The sequence below is a fragment of the Chiloscyllium plagiosum genome, chromosome 10 (assembly GCF_004010195.1).
Source record: "Chiloscyllium plagiosum isolate BGI_BamShark_2017 chromosome 10, ASM401019v2, whole genome shotgun sequence".
Lineage (NCBI taxonomy): Eukaryota > Metazoa > Chordata > Chondrichthyes > Orectolobiformes > Hemiscylliidae > Chiloscyllium > Chiloscyllium plagiosum.
In genome coordinates this window covers 30139130-30165497 of record NC_057719.1, presented here as the reverse complement: position 1 = coordinate 30165497, position 26368 = coordinate 30139130, and the positions used below count along the sequence as shown (strand labels likewise).

Here is a 26368-nt window from a genome sequence, read left to right as displayed (position 1 = left end):
TATTCATCTGCTCTATCCTCCTATTCCTACCCTCACTAGCTCATGGCACTGGGAATAATCCAGATATTACTACCCTCAAGGACCTACTTTTCAAATTCCTGTCTAGCTTCGTATATTCTCTCCTCAGAATTTCATCCTTTTCTCTTCCTATTTCATTCAGTTCAATGTGTACAATGACCTCCTGATGGTCCCTTTCCCCTTTGAGAATATTCTGCACCCTCTCCAAGTTATCTCTGATCCTCGCACCAGGGAGGCAACACAATATTCTGATGTCTTGCTGTCAGCCACAGAATTGTCTGTCTGTGCCCCTGACCAAAGAGCTTCCTAACACAATCGATCGCTTGGTACCTCGCATACCTCCCATTACATTAGATCTAGTCCTGGTACCAGAAACCTGGCTGTCAGTGCTACATTCCCCTGAGAGTTCATCACCCCCTAAGTTTTCCAAAAACATACTTGTTTGAGATGAGGATAGCTACAGGAGACTGCTGCATGACCTGCCTCTTGAATAGCATTGTTAAATTTGCTAATTTCTAAGCAGCTGGGACCTTCCTAGAATTTATAGAATTTGAGAAAATCATGACTAGTGCATCCAACTACTTCTCTTAGAATTCTAGTCTGTCGGCTATTAAGTCTTTCGAACTTGTTGGCTATTAATCTCTCGTGTGTTTCTCTTTTCTTTCTCTCTGTTGCTAAAAATTAGCTTAATTTACTCCTCTTTATTAGTCCCCAGGTTTCTGTCCATTTATGGTCTGTGATTTATGCCTTCTATTGACAAGGCAGTCTGAAGATTTGTTCAATATTTTACCATTTCCTCTTTAGAAAAATTGTCATAATCTGATTTGACATTCCTGGCTAGTTTATTCTTATATTGTTTGTTCCCCCTTTTTTAACCAACCTTTGATGTTTTTTCATTCATTCATTTCTAAAAACACTTGCAATCCTCAGAATTACTGCTATTCTTGCAAAATTAATTACTACTATTCTTGCAAAATTATAATACTCCTCTTTTAATCTAATGCTACCCTTCACTTCTTTAAGGAGAATTTGTGACAGAAATACTATTGAATGGAACACAAAGCAATAGCAGTCAGGTGATAATGAGTGTTATGAATTAGTCTGATTTGCTTACTGTGCAAAATAATACTCAAAACAGGCCCAGAGTTACAGTTCAGATTTAGTTCAGATTTAGTGGGCGGCACGGTGGCAGTGGGCGGCATGGTGGCACAGTGGTTAGCACTGCTGCCTCACAGCGCCAGAGACCCGGGTTCAATTGGGCCGAAGGGCCTGTTTCCACACTGTAATCTAATCTAATTAAAAAAAAAGCTATTTCCCATTCTCTTATTCAAGTCATTTATATTAGTTTCGCAGCCATCCTAAAAGTTAGTACTCCTTTGCTTCATAGCGTTGCCTAAGGAAGACAGACAAAAAACAAAACATATGCAGAGCACCTCATGATTTGCCAAAGCTATGTACATGTTGGATATGTTCATTAAGTTGTGGTACTTGCATTTACAAGCGCTCTGTCCCTCTAAGGCTCTTGCAGTCTTTCACCTCCACCTGTCACCTCCATTTTTCTGTCTACCACTGCCTCTTCATACCCATAGATCATCTGCTAAAAAATAGAATTTTCAACACCATGCAAATATGACGCACCAGGCTACTCTAATGATCCATAATAGGCAACATATTACAGATATTTTCTAACCCTCCTGGTCAATGATGTTATTACATATCTCTGGAGTAGGTATGACTTGAACCCGGGCCACTACCACTGTACTAGAACAACACTCAAACTGCACATTTTTTTATAGGTTTTTTTAATTGAAAAAAAAGAAATTTTTAAAGATTTTTTTACAAAAGTACAAAAGTAATACAAACAAGTGTAAACACCAATATAAAATTAAATGAAAAAAAAAACCAACACAAAAAAAGATAAAAACCCAATTATTGATCTATCTTACAAACAACCACAACATGAAATAAGATATCATACATTACTAGCAATAAACAACAAAATAATTAAATAACTAAATACATGCTCAAAATAGGTTTACATTAAGTCATAATGAAACCCGTATTTATACGGAATTCCTCCTCCCGGGGGTCCCCAGACCAGCCAGAACCACTACCACAACCATCAAAAGCCCTGGACAACATGGCCGAAATATCGGTGTCAATATAGTTCAAAAAGGGCTGCCATATTTTATAGAATAATTCAGTTTTTTGGTGCACCATATTTGTGAGGAAGTCAAGGGGGATATATTCCATGATTAACCTGTGCCAGTGCGAAAGCCCTGGAGGACCTTCAGCTGCCAAATTTACTAAAATATTTTTCCTTGCACAAAAGGAGAGAATGGAAAATAGTTTCCTCCCATGCATGTCCAGGGAGGGAAAATTAAAAAGCCCAAGAATAGAGACACTGGATCCAATCTAATCTCTGTACCCAAGATCTGTGTCAAGGCATTCGCTACTCTGTCCCAATACCTGCGGATCTTATGGCATGTCCATAGACAATGCGTGAGAGTGCCAACTTGTATTTTGCATTTAGGACACATTGGGGATGCTCCTAACTTAAATTTTGTGAATCGTTCAGGTGCTCTACGAGCCATGTGGAGTATCTTTAATTGAATAGCTTGTGTTCTATTACAAATAGAGATCTTTTTGGCATTTTCCCAGATGTCCTCCAAAATTTCTAAAGAGATTTCTAACCCCAATTCTTGGTTCCATGTTTTAAATAATCGTTCCATGTCTTTCGATATCTCATTATATAATGAGTGATAAAGAATACTGACCGAGGGCGGCCCCATCGGCCATAGCACTTTTCTTTCCCTATCCGATTTGTCAGGATTGCTTATCAATGTGACCTTCTTCTGTACATAATCTCTTTTTGAAAATACCAAAAAAAGGTCCCTGTTAGTTAGTCCAAACTTCTGGTGAAGCTGCTCAAAAGACATCATAACCTCCCCATCGAACAGGTCCTCCAAGCAAGAGATGCCTCTGGACTTCCAAGTTTTAAATGTAGCGTCTGTCAGCCCTGGCTGAAATCCCGATGCTCCCACTATAGAGTATAAAGGGAGGTTTTTGCAAGTTACCCTCATCTTGTCGCATTATTCTCCAGGCTTTAATTGTATTTAATACAATAGGGTTTTTGCAATAGTCCATAATACCTCTCATCTTATCCATAAATAGAAGATTGATGAGGGGACACTTTGCTTGGGAGGGCTCAATGTCTAACTAAATTGGTTATGGGTCACAAAAACTGCACATATTTTAATCCACCTCCATTAAAAGGTTTTCTGCGTGGCTAATTTTCAACCTTAATGTACATCGTTAACCCATACTCGCAAAAGCAAATAACTCATGAACTTTGAGGGAGAAAGCATATTTCCAGTGCACTGTATTTTGTGAATTTGCTCCATTATTGAATTGTAATTACACTAGTGGAAAAAGTGCTAATTTTTTGTCTGCTGAACCATCACCTGCAATATCAATGTGCAGCATAAACCTGGAACCATTACTTTACATAATCTCACTCAACTAATTTATACATTAGAATAAGCTAACAGTCAATCATTTGCTCATATCAGAAGATTATCTATTTCGGATTCCACACTCTTTTGCAAATATTTCAAATAATTAAGTAAGTTTTCAAATTCTCATGCCTTGCCCTCAAGATAGAAAGTGAAAGATTCAGCATCCTGTGGCCTCCATTGTTATGAAAAGTAAAAAATTAAATCTTTGAACAAGTGCACAAGGATAAATCCAACATTGGAACAGGAGAATTGATGTTTTGGGCACAAGCCCTTCATCAGGAACATCGATTTTCCTGGTCCTCGGATGCTGCCTGACCTGCTGTGCTTTTCCAGTATCACACTCTTGACTCTGATCTCCAACATCTGCAGTCCTCACTTTCTCCTAAATCCAACATTTACAAGCTATTCAATTTACCTCTGGCTATGAGAAATAGTCCAGGACAAAATTGGCAAATAATTGGGACAAATGTGGATTGATTAGGGAAAGTCAGCACTGATTTGTTAAACAGCAGTTTTTTGTTTATATAATAGGAATACATGGAGAGGATATTGTGGTCGACATGGTGTATAACAAATGCAATTTGGCAGTCCATAATAAGCCACATAACAGACTTGGCAGCAAAGCTGAAGCTAATTGAAAGTGACAGCATGGATTCAAAGTTGGCTGAGTGACAAGAAACAGAGTGGCAATGGACCTTTGAGACTGGGCTGGAGGGAGCTGCACAATAAGGTGTTCCAGGAGCCACAATTAAGGGCTCTGTTTTACTTTATATATATTAATAACTTAGACTTGGATGTATATTTGGATTCTTATATAGAATGGCCAAGGACAGCAGACATTCAGAACACCAACATCTGTACGTTCCCCTCCAAATCGCACACATTCTGACCTGAAAATATATTGCCATTCCTTCATTGTTGCTTGGTCATAATCCTGGAACTACTTTTTAACAGCACCTCATATACACTAGATAGATTGCCACGGTTCAATACGGCAGCTACCCACTCATTTTTAAGGATAATTAGAGATGGGAAGTAAACCTGCATCGTCAGTGATGCTTCCATTCCCTGAATAAATATGGATGGAAACATTGACAAGACTTTTGTTGAATGAAAGATTTCATGTTAATGAGTTGGTGAAATTAGAATTGCTCTCTTTAGAGAGAGGGACAAGACTTGATGGAGGCATTCAAAATCATATGATGATTTAGACAAAGTAGATCCAGGACACTAATGTGAGATAGTTGACAAAAGTACTAACAATAACATGAAGAGAAACTTACATAGACAGTGACTGCTTAAGATCAGAAATGCACTGCCAGAAGGTGTGACAGAGATTTAATAATGGCTTCCAAAGAGGATTGGACAAACAACTGCAGAGAAAAATATTTCAGGGCTATGTGGAAAGAATGGGGGAAGTGGGACTAAGGGAATTGCTTTGGCAGTGATTTAGCATGGACATGATGGACCAAATTGCCACATTCTGTATTGTAACAAACTATGATTTACTAAATATTTCTTCTACAATTCCTGCATTCTCTTTCAATTGGCCTTTTAATTCTGAACATGAACATTTCCATTTACTGCAATTTGCAGTGGACACCACCAGGTGTCTTCGTTAGATGTTGATCGAGAGATTGGATTAGTTTGCCAATCATCCTGCTTATGCACCACTTTTAGTAGTATGGTAGAGTGGGAATCATTCATATGTGACATTGAAATACACAGTCTGTGAATTCACTTTAAATGGATATTTTATTGTTGAACCGAACAATGTCTGGAAGTACAGACAGTGACCTAGATCTGCCAGCCATCAAATTGTCAGAGGGCAGGCACCTCACCCAAGTTGTGTCATGGCCCTGTGAAAGTCCTAAAGTGATAACCTCCTCAAGGTGGTCTTGGAAAGTTGAACCTTCAGTTGGCAATTCTTCTTTTCTTGGGATCCTTGAAAAAAATGTCTCCAGCTCAGACTTAGAGTCAGAGGCTTTAGGCACTTTCAAAATACTTCTCTGGATAGTTACCCAGGAAATGTTAAGCTGGGATTCTTCAGTCTAAGTTCTAAGTGACTGTGTAATTGACACCCTCACACCCCTGCAACCCCATTCACAATGATTCTCTTGACCCTGTCCCCATATCTTCACTCAACTACCCTTTCCTACGTGACAAGCATTTGACTAGCTCCCCCAATCCAACATGACAAGCTTTCATCACCAGACTACCCCTAATCTACCTCATGTATCCCACCCCTGCCATTTAAACATATCTCAATTTGACCTGATAACCCATCCCAACCCATTTACATCCATTCATTTCCACTGGACATTGAATTGTATTTTAGGGCAACTAGACTCAAACACAAAAGGCATGTCTTTTGGGCTGATTCTCTTCAGTTCTTCTGGCTGCTGTATTGGAAGTCTAGCATTTTAAACATATCCAGGTTAAACAATTTTTGTCTGATTGACATTGTACACAGTAATGATGACATTTTCTCTCAAATTCCTTATCGAATTTGTTGACTAACTTATATTTATGACTGCTAAGTTTGGACGTGAAAATATTCTCTTCATGTATCCTATCATTTCCAACTATGCAGATGTCTGGATAGTTAAGAGCTGAAAGCATTTCCATTCCTTTCACTTATCTCTGAACTCACGAGGAACACTAATGGCAAATGCCACCAATAAAGTTTTATATAAAATTTTATTTCCAAAATGAAAGGATCTAGTTCAAGAGTATCTGCCAGTCTATGAGTCAAAATAGCAATTACAAACCTGTTAAGCTTCAATTATATAATTTAGATGTCATTTATATCCCTTGGATAAAATTACATCCTTGTAATTCACCCCTGTCCATTAGCCTCTAAGTACACATCCTTATCAGCTGTTTACTACCCCCAACTGATCACATTATGTAACGATTTTAAATTAATGAATTGAAGTAAGACAATTCTGTTTGTTGTGTAATTTCAGTTTCTTTGCACACAATACCAACTTTATTACAATCGAATATGCGATGTTAAAACATATGTTTCTATGCGTGCTAAATTACAATGTTCTTCAGATCACTCTGACCGTTTAGTTTCAAGTTCTGTCCAAACGTCTTTTCGGAAAGACGTCTTTCTTTGAACAGCTAAATTTTTCACTTCATGTCCTCTGACTCAAAGGACGGTGAACGGCAGTCCATCTGTCGTTTGTAAGATTTAACCTTTGTAATTTGGAGTCAAGAACCATCCTTCAACACAAATAGATACGTACCGCGGAATCTAAAAGTGGATTACTACATCGGATAAATTATACATGTTATGAATTTTCTGACCAACTGTACTACAGCTTCAAAGGGAATGCAGGGTACTTTTATTTATTAAACAATGGCCTAGGTTCCGCTGCTTGAGTTCTATAAAACGCTCCGGTAACACAAACCATCCGAATGTTCAAAAGAACAATCATCCGAGGATCGCTCCCTTTAATAAATACATCAGTTTTTATTTAGTATTGGGAACCGTTCCAATGAGGGCTTTCAAAGTTGCAGGGTTCGAATTGAAGTGCATGCAATCACAATCAACGGCTACCTACCAGAAATTAGGCATTCGGAATCACTTAAAATGCATCCTACATGGTGAGCAGTTATATATAAAACATACCAACAAAATACAATTCGATTAACTTGGACTATGCTGAGCGCTGTAGGAATCTAACAGCAAGATACATTTTATAGGCCTAAATGCAATCTCAGTGTGCAGCATGGACTAACCCATTCAATTAATTGTTAAAACACTCATCTTATCCGAATGGCAACAGAGAGACATATTTAAACATATTTTACGGAAGCATCGTAATTCAAAGTGAGTCGCCTTTATGCAGGAAATAGGGATTTCAGATCAATAATATTTTGATATGACTAACGGAAATAAAAATGTCTTTATGAACATCGTCTTACTAAATGTTCCAAGATTAAATTTATCCAAATAGGTAAGGACTGAGGGGAAAAGTTGTGAATCAAATATAATTCCTTTTCAAATTCTATAACCTACACACTTGAATTATTGGCGTACACTAAGCAGTTAATTGAAAGTCCAAAAGGAACTAACCAGATTTGTGGACTCGAGATTTAATTTTGCCTTAACCTTGCATTCGGCCGGATAATGGGACGCCCGAACCACAACGGGATTATAAATGCACAAATGCCGAAAGAAATCAAGATAAAATACCTGATTATATCATCGCTGTGACCCAGAAAGAATTTTTGTTTATGTTCCCGTGTGTTATAAACCACTCCAACACCTGCAACGAAATAAACGATTTCCTTGGAAGCGGTATAGTAGAGATTGTTCCGACACTGATGTCCACGGTAGCCATAAACCCACTCCAAGCGCAGGTGGCAGTTCGGTGCCGCTCCATCAGCCATATCGCCTCGTCCCACTGTCACTGTCACTGTCACAGCGCGACGCCGGCCTTAGCTGAATATCTCCTCTTCCTAACCTTGTCTTCCCTTGCCTATACAGCACCCGACTGAAGATGCGCGAACATTCAACAGTTGTCATGCATTTTATTTTTTCTCTCTCTGGTGCTCTCCCACGCACACTGTGCAAACACGAACGTCAGTAACGCATGACGTCAAACCCTTATTTATAAATATAATTTTTCTTCAACAAGATAGAGAGCCTTGCAAAAACCTCCGCGGGTTGACAGGTTGCCTTCGCTCTTCGCCTTTTGCCAGATGTTGTATATCCAGCGCTTTAACACCTCCGCCCGCCGCGCGCATGTTTGTCCCCACCCACGCCTGCCGAGCCAACCACTTGTCAGCATCATGCTGATGGACATTAATAATAGCCAATGAGAGATCTAATCTTCACGTCAATCAGGCTCAGCTGCCGCCCACTTCCAGGCTCTCATCCTTTGGTGCTCCTGCCTGCTTGTCACTGGCGGAGGAAAGCAGCAGGAGGTAGTAGGAAATAAGGGCTGATTTGATCAGCGGAACGATTAACTAATGATGCGAGGCATCGACCTGGAGCCGTCAATCAAACCAGTTTTAAGGGGCTGGAAATCTTGAAACGGAGTGTGAAAAGATTGAGGCAGGCATGTGTGGGAGAATAGATTACAACCTTCCCAAGGTATAAACAATAATCGACTACGGTACTGTCACTAACCTCGTCTTGATGAAGGGTCACACAGTACCTGAAACAGTAGTACCAGAATACAGTACACATGCATGTTACAATTTTGAAATAAAAGCAGAATATGCTGGAAGCTATTATCTATGCCTCCCCAGACACCATCTGACCTGCTGAATATTTCCAGCATTTTCTGCATCTATGGTTGAAATCTTTTTTTTAACCTTTACTGCCTGACCTGCTAGGTGTTTAGGCTTCTTCTGTGTTCCTTTTCAGGTTTCCAATAGTCACAAATTTTATGCTTTTTTTTCCCTCGTCAGTTTAAAATATCTGCGTTCTTGGCTTGTTTTCATTTTTTCCTCAAAAAAAATCCAGCGAGTATTCACTTGTTTAAATGCTGAATAAATCATTTATCTTAGTGTCATAGTTCGATTTCTGAAATAATGAGAAAATGCCATTGATATGGCATGATTGACAAAATTAATAAATGAATATTCCGCATACAAGACTTATTAGAATATCCAGGGCGATTTAATAAAAAATATTATGACACGCTTTACAAATGTATCAATTGCAAGATACTGTTCATGTAAGTAAAAGAATGTACTTCCTCCTGCAATGACATTTAAACACACAGGCAGCGCTTTTATTTTACGAATGGTCATTGATACTGACAACTGGAACAAGCTGCAGGGAAGCTCAAGGTCGTAATCACTACCGTGCTTTAGATTGCCGGTTTTAAAAATCACACCAAATGTAATTATAAACAAAAAAAGAAAACGTCACGCAGCTTATCATGGTGGCTGTATTATGTGGTAAATATTATTCCATATGTAGTTGCGCTTCCTCCCAGCGCAAGGTATATAAAATTGCAGCTGCTTCTCTGTTGGGCAGTGATACGGCCACCGTATGGTTCGCTAGGACCCCGGGATGTCGTTGCTGGGGGTGACGGAGATAGGCCCCGATTCAGTCCTCGGGGATTGGAATACGATGGGGCTGGATATGGATCCGATGTTTCTGGCCTGGAGTTATTTCAGAAGGCGCAAGTTCCAATTCTGCGCTGATATCTGTACGAAGCTGCTGGAGAGCAACCCGTATGATCAGGTAGTGCAGAAGCGGTAGTGCCATTAAGAAAGAATTTGTCAGAAATGTTTTACCCTTTCGTGATCGATACACCAAAAATTCGAGGGCAAATCTGTGCAGGATTGCCTAATGTTGATCGGGCGAATGGTGCATACTGCATTACTGAGTTATACCACGAACAGCGAAGTGAAATGCGAGCTCCAAATCATCAGAAATATACTACAATAAATTTGTAATATCGAGAAAGCATCTTGGGAATTCTTTGTCAGATTAAAAAACGAATTCCTCCGTCTTTCATTTGCTCTTAGGTCTACGCACGGGAAGACTCGTTTCCTTAGAATGAGTCCACTTCCACTATTTTACTAATCTAGATTATTTTTTTTTAAAAAGTAGTTCCTTGGACTCAACCTTTTTTGAGATTCAGTCGAATTAAGGTACTAACACTGATTATTGCAACAATATTTCCACAATTTAGCAATTCCTTTTCAACTATTCTTTAAGTATCTGCTGACTTTATTTAACCCAACAATTGTATATACAAAATAACTTTATGAAAACAGCTATGGTGTATTTGTAAATGAATATTTTCATGAAGAAAATGTATGGTTTCCTGCAATGTTTTTATTCTGTTTCATATGTTTTACATTAATGTTTTTTGATGCATTGTTTCAATTCAAAAATGCCTTTTGTAATTTGTCATGAATCAATTCCTTATTTTACATCTCTGGATAAAGAGAAATTAAAATAATTTGTTAAAATAATGCAATCAATTCATTTTATGCAGTCATGTGCTTAGATCAATATGTGGAATTTGAAATCACTTTCCTGGGGTTAAATATTGTCAGGCCACTGCATAATATTTGAAAATACAAAATATTGATTGATAAAACCTGAATATTTATAACAGCATAATGTAACTGTAACTGTTGTATTTCCATACAAGTGTTATCTTTGGGTTTTTTTTAAAACAAGTCCAAAGTATGATCAATCTGTTGAATTATAGCAATAATTATGGAGTAATTGCTTCCTGTATCATTGCTTAAAGGAAAACATCAATGAGTATGAACAGGTAGATTTTACCCACCAACCAGTGGTCAATATAAGTGAATTTGAGGCAGCAGTTGCAATTATAGTTAATTTGCTATGAAACAGGATAAGCACTCGAAGTTATTAATTCCATGTCGATCCTTTAAGTTTAAGTTAAGTTGCATTTAATTGTGTTTTTACTTTAAAATTAGGCTAATGTTTTTCCTGTGAAGAATTTGATGTGCTCATACCAAAATGCTAGATTTAAGTCCCTTCAGTCACTTTATTGGTGAAAAATTGCTATGTCCATTACTTGCTGGTTTTCTGTCTCTCTCTTAGGGTTCAGTCATAAATATGAAAGGATCAACATCAAATTAGAGGAGAATTAAAACTAGTGGATTGGCAGATAATATTTACATAATTTCAGAAGACAAATGCAGTAACTTTTTTGTTTTGAAAGCTCATGAAGTAAGTAGAAATAAATACCTAAGATCATATAGGAAAAATGGATTAACAAACAGTAAAGCTGAAATACAGAGGAAGAAATACCTACTAAAATCTTGTACTTCAAGACCATAAGATGTATGAGCAGAAGTACGCCATTCAGCCCATTGAGTCTGCTCCACCATTCAGTAAAATCATGGCTGACCTAATATTCCTACTACCTTGCCTTTTCCCTCTAGCCTTTAATTGCCTTACTCTTTTTAAAAAAGAAACTGTCTATCTCAGCCTTGAATATAATGAATGAATCAGTCTCAAGCCCTCTGCAATAAAAAGTCATTTGAATTCACTCCCGTCTGAGAGAAGAAATTTCTCTTCACCTGTTTTAAATATCCAACCCAGGCATTATGTCCTCTCCTGGGGAAGCAATCTTTCCAAATCTACCCTGTCAAGTCCTCTAAGAGCCTTGTAGAATGAAGCTGCCACTCACTTTTCTAATTTTCAATAAATGCAGCCCAACCTATTCAACATCTCCTCATAACACATCCACTCCTGTCTGGTATCAGCCAAGTGATTCATCTCTGGAGTGCCACCATTGCCGATTTTATCTTTCCTCAGATAAGGAGACCAAAATTGTTCAGTTATCCAGCTGTGGTCTGACAAGTGCCTACGTAGTTTTAGCAAAACCTCTCTCCTTCCATACTCCATTCCCTTTGAAAAAAGGCCTAAATTTAACTTCCTTGCCTTTTTATTACCTGCTGAACTACTAGCTTTTTGTGATTCATGCAGTAGGATTCCTAAATCCCTCCTGCTGCAGGTTTTTGCAGTCTTTCGCCATGTAAATAATACTCAGCTCATCTAATGGGTGGTGGCATATATAGATCATATGGAATAGGGGGAGAACTAGCCATTTGGATACAAAACTGGCTTGAAGGAGGGTTGCTTTTCAGATTGGAGGCCTGTGACCAGCAGTGTGCTACAAGGATCCATGCTAGGTCCACTGCTTTTTGTCATTTATATAAATGATTTGGATGTGGACATGAGATATATAGTTAGTAAGTTTGTAGATGACACCAAACTTGAAAGTGTAGTGGACAGTAAAGAAGGTAATCTCGGTGTACAACAGGAGTTTGGTCAGATGGGCCAATGGGCTGAGGAATGGAAGATGAACTTTAATTTAATTTAGATAAATATGAGGTGCTGTGTTTTGGAAAGGCAAATCAGGGCAGGACTTATACACTTAATGGTAAGTATTGCTGAACAAGCAGACCTTGGAGTGACGGTTCATAGTTCCTTGAAAATGGAGTCGCAGGTAGACAAGATAGTGAAGGTGTTTAGTGTGCTTGCCTTTTATTGGTCAATGCATTGAGTACAGGAGTTAGGAAGTCATGTTGCAATTACACATGACATTGATTAGGCCACTTTTGGAATACTGCATTCAATTCTGGTCTCCATGCTGTCATAGGGATGTTGTGAAATCGGAGAAGATTTACAAGGCTGTTGTCAAGGTTGGAGGGTTGAGCTACGGAGAGAGGCTAAATAGCTTGGGGCTATTTTCCCGTACATGTCAGAAGCTGAGGGGTGACCTTTTATAGAGGTTAATTAAAATCATGAGGTGCATGGATAGGGTGAATAGATAAGGTCTTTTACCCGCGGTGGCTGCAGTCCAAAACCAGAGAGTATAGGTTTAAGGTGAGAGGGGAAAGATTTAAAAGGGACCGAAGGGGCAACATTTTCGCCCAGAGGGTGATGCGCCAAAGGAATGAACTGCTAGAGGAAGTGGTGGAGACTGGTACAATTGCAACATTTAAAAGGCATCTGGTTGGGGATGTAAATAGGAAGGATTTAGAGGGAAACATACCAAATGCTGGCAAATGGGACTAGTTTTATTTAGGATATCTGGTTGGCATGGACGAGATGGACCGAAGGGTCTGTTTCCATGCTGTATGTCTCTGACTCGAAGTTGCCTTCCTAAAAATGCCACCCACCCCACCATGGGTTTCTATCTTACGTAACCTAATGTTATGTTTAGCGCTTTCTGAAAATCCAAATGTATTATATCCACTACTTCCCCACTATTTATCCTGCTTGTTCGAGAAACAGATAAGTCTGTAAACATGGTGAAGACAATGACTGCAGATGCTGGAAACCAGATTCTAGATTAGTGGTGCTGGAAAAGCACAGCAGTTCAGGCAGCATCCGAGGAGTAGGAAAATCGACGTTTCGGGCAAAAACCCTTCATCAGGCATAGATGAAGGGCTTTTGCCCGAAACATCGATTTTCCTGCTCCTTGGATGCTGCCTGAACTGCTGTGCTTTTCCAGCACCACTCAATCTAAAGTCTGTAAACATGTAGATAGACATCAAATGTTTGCTCAGATTGCAAAATGAAATATGAGAAAAGCATAGACTGATGTAACAGAATAGCCCTCTTTAAATGAAAATAAAGGGCCTGCTGGAGAAGATATAGCATTAACCTATTTTTCTAATCAACCTGTTCAGAAGTTATTACACATCTCTGAAGCAGGTGGGACTTGAACACAGTCCTCCAGTCCAGCGTAGGGACACTACCACTGTGGAAAATTCTAGCATTAAAATGTATTCAAAACATCATATTAGCACATTATGGTAAACACTTCTTATATCTACTGCCTGAAGATATTCACAAGAGAAAACACAAGTGTCATGCTTCTAGGAAGGGAGGGTGGGAACAGTAAAAAGAGTACATGGCCCAAATTCATTATCAAGTCCTAAAACATACAAATCTCTTGAGTTGGATGACATTTATGCCAGCAAGAAGATTTTGAGATAAAAGCAAAAGACTGTGAATGCTGGAGATTTGAAACAAAAAGTGTTGGAGAAACTCAATCCGTCTAGTAGCATCTGTGAAGAGAGAAACACCGTTAATAGTTAAAATCCGGCATGGCTCCGAGTTTTGAGAGATTAGGCAATTGTTGTGTCTGTGTGACCACTGCTAAGTGACAGACTTTAACTGTCCTTTTCCTATGAGCTATATGGAATAGCAACCTGAATTATGAATATAAAAGCAGCAAAAGTAAAATAGACATCAATGTATCTGGGCATTTCATGAGCATCCTTTGGTGGATATAGTCAATTGTCATTTGCTTTGAATGCTTATGTAAATGTGTACTTTCTGCAGCCCAAACCTTCACTTGGGGTGTCAACTAATAGCACATCCATCATAATTTACAACTTGTTAATTATTCTTTGTGTAATGGTAGTATTTAGGAAGATCCAAAGTCACAGCATCTTTTTTTACATTTATTTTGGAAGTAAGCATGATTGACTTCCTTCAATTCTGTGTAACATAATTAAATTGTTCATCAAAAGTAAGTTGAGGATTATCCATGCAACAACCTCACAACAGCAACAGTTGCATAGGGAAAAATAGATCTGATTTTAATTTCTTTAAGGAAGTTGATTTAATCTACCATTATGGTACCAAGACATTGACCTTGATTTTGCATGTGTAATGATAGTGTTCACTTTCATTACTCGGTGAAACTGACAGTGACTTATGACTTCTGCACAAGTGCAGGGAAACTGAGGAATCCACAAGTAGTTGTACCTGATTTCCTGCTTCTCCAGAGATGTGTTTTTGATGGAAATCACCAGTACTTTCACTTTAATTGCCATTATTCTTTCTCTAAAAAGCCCTTCTTTTTAAAGAAAAAAGTTGTTGAATTAAGTGATTTTTAAATAGCATAATATCCCATAACTGCCAAACAATCTTTCTACCTGAGAAACCATTTTATATCAACAAAATGTTTAAGTTTCTCCATTCCTTGATAAAATATCAGGATACTTAATTTTAAAATATTGATTTCAATATTTCAGCTTCCGTGAATGTGTTTCATCTTTATTTGTTTTTCTGTAAGATTATAAAGTGAATGTTTTTTTTTAAAAAATACTTGTTACTTTGAATAATTCTTAATCAGCAATCAGATTGGCTAACTAATGTTACACCCCAGAGATCCCCCTACAGTTGGCGTCGTAACGAAATTAACAATAGGTAAAATCCGCATCTCACGGATGTTCAGCTTGATTAGCTGTGAGCGCAATCAGTTCATGCTGTTTGAAAAACTTAAGCTATTGTGTGCTTAAATGTCCAAAATGAATTTGATAAACTCTCAGACTTTTAAATGGATTTTGAAGTATGGTAATTGAGGGAAAAACTGGGGAATTCTTGATGAAGGGCTTATGCCCGAAACATCGGTTCTCCTGATCCTTGGAGGCTGCCTGACTGGCTGTGCTTTTCTAGCACCACACTCTTCAACTCTGATCTTCAGCATCTGCAGTCCTCACCTTTTTCTCTATATAGTTTAAAACCATATGATACTAGTCAGAAGAAGGTCTGAATTTGTCAGACTGTGACCCCAATTGCAGTTGTCTAGAAATTTAATGCTTAAGAGATCTGAACAATGTCCCATAATAGAGGTAAATATGAACTATTGAATTTAAACTATCATCTGATTTTTAGCCTGTGAAAGGTCTCCGTTATAAAACAAGTTTTTAAAAAGGTCAAACTAAATTGACTGCAATGCTCACCTGGCCACAGATTTAGGCAAAATTCAGGAGACCCATGTGGAGTAAACGAAGCCACCTGCACTAAAATTACCATTTTTGTCTAAAGTAATTGAAATAAGGCAACTGAGTCAACATCAAGAAATTCACATACGCTCTTTAATTCACATTTGTATAATTTCACAAATTGGAAGATGACTGGCTTACCTATCAGTTATCTGGTTTGGAAAGACAATAAAGCTGGGCTTCAGATTACACACCTAAACTATATTTCAACAGTTGCTTTCTTCATCAGAGCTGAAAAAAGAACATGGGTTTATAATAGCAGAATGTTTGCACTCCTTCTACCTGGTTCCTTCATCTAGAAAAAGCAGTGACCAGTGGAAAGCACCTTGTGAAAATTAACCATCCACTGAGAACTCTGCCACCATATTCTGCTTATGGATATGAGTCAACAAATTAGTCAACTGTGGCCCCAGATTTTAAAATCCAGCATCTCAAGGACTTCTAAATTGTGTAACTCTATTTCTCACTATACCAGACACATACAAAATACATATTAATAAGTTTAAATGTATTTTCTTTCTGTTAATGGACAATAGATTCCTCTTTTACTCAAGAAAACCTTGGTAATTGGCTCGATCATTTGCTGGCAAGTTGTGTTTTAATTGAAGGATAACTTTGCTAAAAAGAAACTAGTAAGATTATTTGCTTTGACCAACTGTAAGTGGGTTTAAGAGAGCTGATATTTTTCCTGCCTTCTTTTCAGCCACAAATAAATATTCAGGCATTACTCTTCTAGAGATGTATAAGAAAATTGGAATTTCAATATAAATTAAACTGTGCAAGCAAAATTTAGCATTAAAAGCTCAAGTTTGCGAAATAACAAGGATTCATACTTGGAACGTTTTACTCATAACCATGAATGATAACCAGTTGGAATGGACTTCTGTGAGATACAAACTCTGTGTAATTGAAGAAATCATTAGATGCAACTACTTGAGACTACAGTGATTTGAGTGGATAAATTTAAAATGTGTAAGTTTACTATTTCTCAATTATAATATTAGTGAAAAAATATTTCAAATAATGTAGAAGCATCCTTTAAGGATATGTTTTATCAAAGGCTACATTTTAATAGTTTATGACACTAAATTCTTTCAATAATATTTAATGTATCAAAAGATGTCCCACAGATGGGTTTAGGTGTAAGGAAAATGTAATAGAGGAACAGCTCGTATAAACATTAGTTCAATGTATTGAACCAAACATTTCTGAACTGTTCAGGCTAAAGGGCCATGACATTTTTTTTGTTCTATAATATAGTTTAATTATTGATCTTGGAAATATTAATTTTATTTTCCCACAGATTTATATTGTTTTCTTACAGCATACTTTCTTTAAGATGCTGTCAGCTTTCATATGGCACTTTTATTTTAATATTGCTTTCATTTGTTTGAACTTCTCCAATTTTCCTAAAGAAACAGACTAAGCCTCCAACTTGACCAAGTTCTTAGTTTTAAGATGAGTTCAGGTTTGATCTTGTTTCTCAGCTATTAATGCACATTTTTCAATTAACTACTTTTAATGAAAAAGTGATAATATAAAACAGATGAGATTGATGCGCAGTGAGATTGGCTTGCTCAAATCAAGGCATACTCAGTCATGGAAGATATACAATTTTGCTATATTTCATTTGCTGTGTTTTTTTTAATGGCACATTTTATCTTTTTGCAAACTTAACAAAATAATTCTTTATTGACAACATTTTGCCCACGTTCTAAACAATGCAATGGTCATGCCAATGGGTGCCTGAATAATATCTCTTCACCTCCACTCCCATCCTGTTCTCTATAAAAAATTTTTATAAATTACCATTTTTTAAAAAATAACCATGTACAGAAAAAAACTGAGCTGGACCTTCCAGCGTGACAAACACAATCATGATGCCTTAAACATTATGATTGAACTAAAATCATTGTTTCTGAGGTAGAACACAAAACTCAGTATTCCCACACTCCCTTTTCATATGATCCCTTTTTCATTCAATATCTGTGCAATATGCCAAAAAAATTCTTAATTAAATTGGACATGTTGGAAGTAAAATATTTGGTGAATATTTATTGATACTCTGCAGCATTGTGAAGCCATTATTGTAAAGTAAACTCTGTTGCTGATACTGTAGATGCTGCATCTAGCATACGGAACAATCCTTTCTTATTTCATGCCATTTTAAGATTTAATTTCCCCTTAACTTTCTTTTATTTACTTTGCTTTCTTTTTTTCTTAATGCATTTTTACTATTTTATTTTGATACTTCAATTGCTTTTTTCCTAGTTGTTTTTTCTTTTAGAATATTACGATAAATTTGAGAATACTGATCTGTTATTTTGACAGGGGAGCAGACACAGGATCTTGATGGGAGGAAAATCCATCAACCAAGAGAAAAGTGAACGTGTCTATGCTGACCATATACTAGATAATAGCATGTAGTAACCATGGGTTAATCGGATTATATATGGGTAAATTAGGGAAAAAAAATACATTTGGAAAGCAGGAAATGCTGAAAGGCTGACCAGATCAGTTGGCAGTAGAGTTTTGGTTCAGGGATTGGGAGGGTTGAGATCCAGCCTTGACAAATTGGCTTGGTTTAGCATAGCCACAGTCAAGAATCCAATACCATGTTGATGTTCACATCAGCCATGAAACCATCGCAAATGAAGATTGATTTAAAAATAATTATTTGTAGTCAATTTTATTGAGTCCTGTCTTACTTATATTGGTCAGATTGAATGTATTCAGGAGGGATATTGAGCTATGTCAATCAGTGGCTATACAGAGAAAATGAAAATTTCACGTTTAGAGAATTAGTCTTCCTCTGAAATCAAAAGCCAAAATATAGATAAGCCTTTTATTGAATAAGAGGCAGAATAAAGAGGAAAAAGTGAAATATTTTGCCCGTCGTCTATCCTGCATTAGGTCCTGATCTCCCAGTCGCCTATCTTTGAGAAGCTGCACTGCCTTCCTGTTGTCCAGATATTCAAATTTTAAAGGCCAATTCTCATTTAAACAGCCAAGGTGGAAGGAGTGCATTGTCTGTCTCACTGCTCGACTGGTCACAGCGTGTTTTTAAATGTTTTGCCCAGTTATTAAAATGATCACTCTTATCATTTTATATCTAAATTAGTTTAAGAATGGAAAAAGATTGACCCGATTTTCTTTAAATGGCAATAATATTTGTCATATAACTAAGACGTTTTTGAAAACATACAAAGCTGATTAGCATAGCTGGAAATATTGAAGTATAAATGTTTTCATTCTAAATAATCTAGCATATACATGTGTACACACTATATTCTTAAAGGAAAAATAAACTTTCCCTGTGGTGATTAACTTAATGTGGTGTAAGAGGTGTTCTTTGGTCAAATAGTTCTTAATTCTGAGAATGAAAAAATAAAGTATGAAATGTTCTAGATAGTTTTCGGTCTGGTCACTTTGCAGACTAGACATATTCAGGTGTCAATAGGATCTTCTCAGTAGTATATTCATGAAATGTCAAAAGTAAGTCCCCTAAAAGCCCACTGGGACGATTAGCTATTATAATTTCTCAGTTCTCTCATAGAATCTTCATGACCTTCTAGGAAAGGCGCCAAAGGCTGAGCTAGGGTCTTATCTATTCACCTAGTTACACCACAGCTGAATTCAAACAGTATTGAATAGCCCCATCTCCTGACAGCCATAACTGGTTTTGAGAAAGTGTCCTTTTGAATGACATTTTTGCTTTAAAAGTTCAGATATCTCCTCAGTTTTTAAATGAACCAATTTTCAGAATCCTTTAGAGACTAGCCCGCAAAATATTAATAATAGGAACATCCTAATAACATCTTCTATGGTGTCCCTCCATGTTGCCTCTGTAATGTCTTGCATAGATCTTTTCAACTTTCAGCCTTGTGTGAGTCTAGCTTTCTGCTGCCTGGGAAGAATGCTCAACCTTCTCTAAGTCGTCTCTGATTTTTGATTTCCTTCCATTCCTAGAGGTTCCTTTCTTAACTCCCAATTCTTCTGAAACTTCAATAACACATTTCTCGGCTTAATACTCACTTCCTCTTTATGGCCGCTCTGTAGCATTCATCTGGTTATTTTCTACATTGTTTCAGATCTTCCTTCCTGGGATTAAGTATTTGTTCATTTTGTTGCCATCTCATTTTTTTTTTTCTGGTTCCACTGAAATGCTTGTTTATCTTCTAATTTTCAGTACTGAGGAAGCATTATAACTGAAACATTTATCTATACAGATACAGACTCCCCTGTTTAGAATTTCCAGTTGTTACAAGCTGTTACACATTTTGTTTTTATAAAACAAAACAAGACATGTTAAAGTTGAAGCCCTACTTTTTATATTTGTAATTGCTTTTATTTAAAATTTGAGTGATCATATTTCTAAATTCATTGGCCAGTCCTAGGCTTGACATTGTTTTCTATTTATTGCTACTTTCTATATACCGCAAGACTTAAACTTTTCCAGCATCTGTGGACAGAGAAATACAGTTAATGTTTCAGGTCAGTGACCCTTCGTCAGAAATTACAATACTTCAGAGCTCTAGCAGTTTTTAAGCAAGGCAGGGAAAGAAGAGGAAAGAACAAAAGGGAAGGATTGTGGAGGGGTGCAAGGCAGGAAAGATTACTTTTCAAAAGGAACAATAGTGAAAGATAAAAATAATAATGGCCGAAGTAAAGAAACAAAAGATATAAACTGAATCCTCAGCAAAACAAAATTCCAACCAAACGAAAATCAAAATTATAATCTGGAATTATTTAGCTGTATTGAATCCAGAAGACTGTAAAGCGTCCAGTTAAAAGATAAAGTGCTTCTCTTCAGTTTTGTATTGAGTATATTGGGACCGTTTAGGTGATCAAGGACCGAGAGGGAAGGGTAGGTCAGGGCACAAATTTCAAATGATAGATAACCAAAAAGTCAAGATCATCTCCATTGGACTGAGATTCAGTGGCTTATGAAGAGATCATACAATCTCTGTTTTCCCCAAAATCAAATGGAAACTCACCAAAGACTGCATTGGTTCAAAATGTAGCTCCCCAACATCTTCTCAAGGCAACTAGGGATGGACAATAAATCTGGCTTAGCCAGCAATATCCAATCCCATGAACAGGTTTTGGGGAAAAAAATAAGGATTGCATTGTGACCTGCAAATACGGTAAGATAATGAAAGAAATGCAAAGATAATTTTACTGAAAGGGAGTGTGTTCAGGATCTTTAGAAGGGAGGAAGTGTTAGTGTAGGTGTTGAACTTCCTGCACTTGCAAGGGAATTTAAGGATGTTTGTGTAGTGGACTAGGAGGGAGTAGTACTATTGGAAGTGGAAGTTGTGTTTAATGATTGCATTACACAAAAGGTAATAATCAGTTGAAGGTAAGAATAAGGGAAACTTTTGATTCTGGAAGCTTTAAGATCAGAAGTGTGGGAGATGAGCTACTTGAAGGCAAGAGAAATGGGTGCAGTGAATGGAAACCAATTGAAATTTTCTAATTGAAAGGATGAGCAGTGAATGCAACTAAAAACAGTTACTTAGTGAATCTGAAGTGTTGAGGAAGGGGATGGAAGGAGGACTGAAACAGGTTAAAGCAAAGTGGTTGGCACTGCACTAACAAGTATCCATTCCCTCCACCACTGCTCAGTAACAGCAGTGGGTACTATTTACAAGATGCTCTGCAGACATTCAACAAAAGTCCTTAGACAGCACTTTCCAAACCCATGACCACTTCTATCTAGAAGGACAAGAACAGCAGATACATGGGAAAGCCAGTACCTGCAACTTCCCCTCCAAGCCATTCAGTATCTTTGACTTGGAAATATATCACTGTTCCTTCACTATTGTTGGGTCAAAATCCTGGAATTCTCTCCCTAAAAGTATTTTGCGTCAACCTACAGCATATGGACTGCAGCAGTTCAAGAAGGCAGCTCACCACCACCTTAAGGGCAGATAAGGATGGAAAATAAATGCTAGCCAGAAATGATGTCCATGTCCCATTAGTAAATAAAACTGGAAAGACAAACTACCAGTGTCAGGGAGTCATGTGTGGAATATTACATAAAATGATCCAATCTTGAGTCCAGCCATGGGCTTAGTCCTAAGAGGAAAGACTTGTCAAAGAAACTGCCTAGAATTACACTCATACCGTCCAGGGATAGGAATTGTCCATATTAATGTGGGGAATGAAAGTTGTTTTCCCTTCCTGTAAAGGGGAAAGACACTGGACCACATGCACATGTATTGTGTGGGTGAAAGCAATAACCAGGAGCTACCTTTGGTAGTCACATGTGGACTCTCAGATTAAGGAGAAAGCAGGATCATGAGAATCCTCTGCATGAGTAAGGAAAGAACTGCTGTTGTTGCCCTTTCACCAATGTAGCTTCAATCAGTGTGGCAACAGATTCACATTGATTTCATGGGACCGATAGAGGGATGGATGTTCCGTGTCATGCTCACTGCACATTGTCTGAGATGGCGGAATGTTGACTCAAGCTATTTTATTTAATGTTAAGTGAGTGGTATATTCAGATGAAAGTGTGCAGAAACTGTCATGAGCTATATAAACTTGAGCTCTGGGTTTTAACACTTGAGGCTCACCGGATACACACTAAAGCAATTGTGAGGCAGAAGACTAAGCAGATAGAACATTTCAAGGGGTGGTCACACCACAGAATACAGGTATACTAGCACACAGGGAATGGATGACTGCTAGGAAGTCAAAGGGAACCAGGTGAGTAATATAGGAGTCTCCAATTTGTTTTTCGTTCTAGATTCTGGTGATGACAGTAGTCCTCTGAGGAGTACAGCAAGTGCCAGCCCATGCTATCACAGTGGAAAAGAATGGAAGAGCAGGAATAATAAGGGAACCATTAGTTAGGGGAAGAGACCAGAGAGTATGCTGACTTCCTGGTGGCATGGTCATGGCTGCAGAACAACTATAGGACATTATTTTGGGGAGAGAGCAACACTTCGTGTATTCAGAATGATGCTCTCGTAACTCTAATGTTCATTTCAGGAAGCAAGTCTAACAAAAAAGTTATGAAATGAATAGCATGGTTCTGCCATAAGTGTGTTTGGAAGGGGAGCATGAGATTGTGGAAAATGCCAATGAAGGACAGCAAATAATGAAGCAGAAGGGACAAATGGCTGCAAGAGATGACAATAAACATCTACATCTTGTTTGGCACGAGGCCATTTTCTTTAAACTTCATTTCGAGTTTCTGTTGATTCATTTTGGCTAATGGGACAATATTGTTGAAAAATAAGCCAATCCCAGTTTGCCAAAGCCTAAAGCCCCTCTCCCTGCACCATATTTCCAGCCATGCATTGATCTGTCTTATCTTCATATTTCTGTGCTCACTGGCATGTGGCACTGAGTAATCCAAAAGTTACTACTTTTTGAGATTTCGTAGATCTACCTACATCACTAAATTCTAATTATAGGGCCACATTTCCCTTCCTGTCTATGTCATTTGTACTAACATTGACCATGACCTGAAGGTGTTGCCCTCTCTCCAAAATAATGGCCTATCGTCATTCTGCAGGCATGACTGTGCCACTACGAAGTCAGCATACTCTCCAGTTTTTTTGCCCTAACAAATGGTACCCTTATTATTCCTGCTCTTCCCTTCTTTCTCTACTGTGATACTATGGGCTGGCACTTGCTGTACTCCTTAGAGGACTATTGTCATCACCAGAATCTAGAACAGAAAACAAATTGGAGACTCCTATATTACTCACCTGGTTCCCTCTGACTTCCTAGCAGTCATCCATTCCCTGTGTGCTAGTATACCGGTATCCTGTGGTGTAACCACCCCTGAAATGTGCTATCTGCTTAGTTTCTGTCTCATAATTGCTCTAGTGTGTATCCAGTGAGTCTCAAGTATTAAAACCCAGAGCTCAAGTTTCTACAGCTTATGACCGTTTCTGCACATGTTCATCTCGGCCACAAGAAGTGTCGACAACATCCCACGTTGTACAGAATGGAAATTCCATGTGGGGAGCCACCCTGCCATACCTTTTTTTTTTAGCTTACATTTTAGACTATTTACTATAAACTGGAGTGCAAAGTGGAATTACTCACTTTTACTCATCAGCTCCTACAAAATTTTATGTCAGAGATAAATAAAATTGTGACAATATAAAATTCACAACTTTGAGGATTGAAATAATCAGCATTGATAAACTGTTTATAGATGGAAAGAAACAATATCTCTTTCTAGAATAAAGAGATGAAAGGGACAAGGAGAAGTTGTTATGAAGGAATGAAAAGCAGCATGTGAATTAACCATCCCTGGGAAGAAACAACATAAACAAGTTGTTTCTTGGGAGGGAGGAGGTAACAATTGCTTGATAACCCACTGCCTTTTGACATGGACAATTAAGTCTGCCTGCAAAAGGAATGTTCTGAAGTAAAGAGGTTAATTGCAGGAAAAGCTATGTTTAAAACCAACAGCTAACCCCGAATGTAACAAGGAACAGGGGAGCTACTCCTAATAAGGCAAGCCACAGACTTGAACTCTTCTGAATTATAATCAATGTTGGGGATGAAAGAATATATTCTATCATCATAAAGTCACACAACAAAATTTAAAAGAAAATTTGTATAAGAATCCGTCACCAAAATAGTTCTGTAGCAGAACACAGCACTGCACAAGGATTGAACCTTGGGCACATCAAGTGATGGAATCCTGACCAGATTCCACGATTAATTGGGTAATAGCCAAGTTGGGTTGTGAGGCTTAACTTGCTTACTGGAGGAGTCATATTTTGGTTAATACATGCAATAAAAATTAAATCATTGTTTCAGTATTTGATTTTGAGATTCCTTAACAAGGAGCCAAATTAAAGGTAACTTGTGAGTCTTCTGGCACAACAAAAGCCAGTGTAGTGTGTATTTTAGAAAGGTATTCACTCAACTCATTAAACTCAACATGTCATTCAAGCCATACTTGCCTTCATTATCAAAATAGTTCAAGCAAGAAAGTAAAACATTTTACTTATCAACTAAGTTATTTTTCAAAACCAGCACTGGTATGCGGTAATACCTGAATAGCTAAATTTGTGTTCCTAATTCTCGAGTCATAACTGTGCACTTAGATTGTCAATTTGAATTTAAAATGGCTGAACAGTTGCTGTCAGTTCAGAATATTGTATTTGATGCAGTATGCATTTGTTTGGCAAACAAAGTCTCCTTTTGTTAATGCTACCTAGTTGCTTTAAATCTTAAGTTATCTGCTCTCTTACATCCAACTTATCTGGTCATTCCTCCAGCTGTAGTTGATATAAATTTGTGTTCACAAAACGTTTGAGATGTATTTTTGCTTATTCCATAGGCTGCATGGAGTTTGAAAACTCGAGCCTTGACAGAGATGATATATGTGGATGAGGTTGATGTAGATCAAGAAGGAATAGCAGAAATGTTGCTGAATGACAGTGCTATTGCCCAGGTTGCCCGTAAGTACACTTGAAAATCAATTTTATTGGTTAATTAAATTATTCCTAATTTTAATTCCGTCAAACCCTTGTATTAGAATTTGCTGTTAGCACGAAATAGGCAGTTTGCCAAACGGTGAAACAGACACACTAAAGGAATTGAAGAGGATGAAGATTGATTTAGTGTAGTGGATATACGGTCAGTAATTACATACTTTGATATTGATTTTTGAATGGAAATAGAGGGAATGGGGAAAGCACAATACAAAGATAATGAAAAAAATGCTATGGAGGCACAGAGATGCCAGACATGTAAATAGAGAACTCAGCAACAGCAACAATTTATTTATATTGTATCTTTAATGTAATGGCTCCTCCCAAAGTGTTTCATAGAGGCATTATAAAACAGACTATGAAATCAGACCACATAAAAAGATATTAGACCAAAAGGCCCAAATCTTGGTAAAAAGTTGGGTTTTCAGGAGTGTCTGAAAGGAAGAGTCAGAAATCACGTGACACTAGGTTGTAGTCCAACCGTAAACGGTGTATTTTGAAATCACAAGCTTTCAGAGTTTAGCCCGCTTTGTCAGGTGAAGTGAGAAAGAAACACATAGATGTAGAAATCAAAAGGTCATCTAAATGATGTGAGTGGAGTGTCAAATACTAAGTCACTGCAGGTGATCAGAAATGTCAGATGGTGTGAGTAAAGTGTCAATAGGTGAATAACCAGCGAAGGGATGACCAATAATCCGATTAAATGAAACAGCGAGATAATTCCAAACATTTAAAAATAAGGAGGTGCTGGAAATAAACCGAATGACCAGAAGCTTGACCTTGGTGGTGGCCAAGTTGTTGGAGGGAATCCTGAGGGACAGGATGTACATGTATTTGGAAAGGCAAGGACTGATTCGGGATAGTCAACATGGCTTTGTGCGTGGGAAATCATGTCTCTCAAACTTGATTGAGTTTTTTGAAGAAGTAACAAAGACAATTGATGAGGGCAGAGCAATAGATGTGATCTATATGGACTTCAGTAAGGCGTTCGACAAGGTTCCCCATGGGAGACAGATTAGCAAGGTTAGATCTCAAGGAATACAGGGAGAACTAGCCATTTGGATACAGAACTGGCTCAAAGGTAGAAGA

At 37.7% G+C, this 26368-nt stretch overlaps 2 protein-coding genes across 12 annotated transcripts in view; one reads left to right on the top strand and one right to left on the bottom strand.

The window, feature by feature from the left end:
* Positions 1 to 8262, bottom strand: part of eml5 (EMAP like 5) — a 219918-nt gene extending 211656 nt beyond the window's left edge. For 5 of the 9 annotated variants that reach the window (XM_043697277.1, XM_043697281.1, XM_043697282.1 and 2 more), the window contains exon 1: positions 7744 to 8261. In XM_043697277.1, the coding sequence (XP_043553212.1) occupies positions 7744 to 7940 (197 nt within the window). In that variant the 5' untranslated portion in view covers positions 7941 to 8261. Of the gene's footprint in view, positions 1 to 7743 lie in introns of all 9 variants that reach the window. The other 4 variants (XR_006312734.1, XM_043697279.1, XM_043697280.1 and 1 more) reach the window with 1 other exon arrangement.
* Positions 8263 to 9563: 1301 nt separating this feature from the next.
* The window catches only part of ttc8 (tetratricopeptide repeat domain 8), a 48852-nt gene continuing 32047 nt past the window's right edge, over positions 9564 to 26368 (top strand). For all 3 annotated transcript variants that reach the window (XM_043697275.1, XM_043697276.1, XM_043697274.1), the window contains exons 1-2: positions 9564 to 9750; positions 25126 to 25246. In XM_043697275.1, the coding sequence (XP_043553210.1) occupies positions 9577 to 9750; positions 25126 to 25246 (295 nt within the window). In that variant the 5' untranslated portion in view covers positions 9564 to 9576. The remainder of the gene's footprint in view (positions 9751 to 25125; positions 25247 to 26368) is intronic.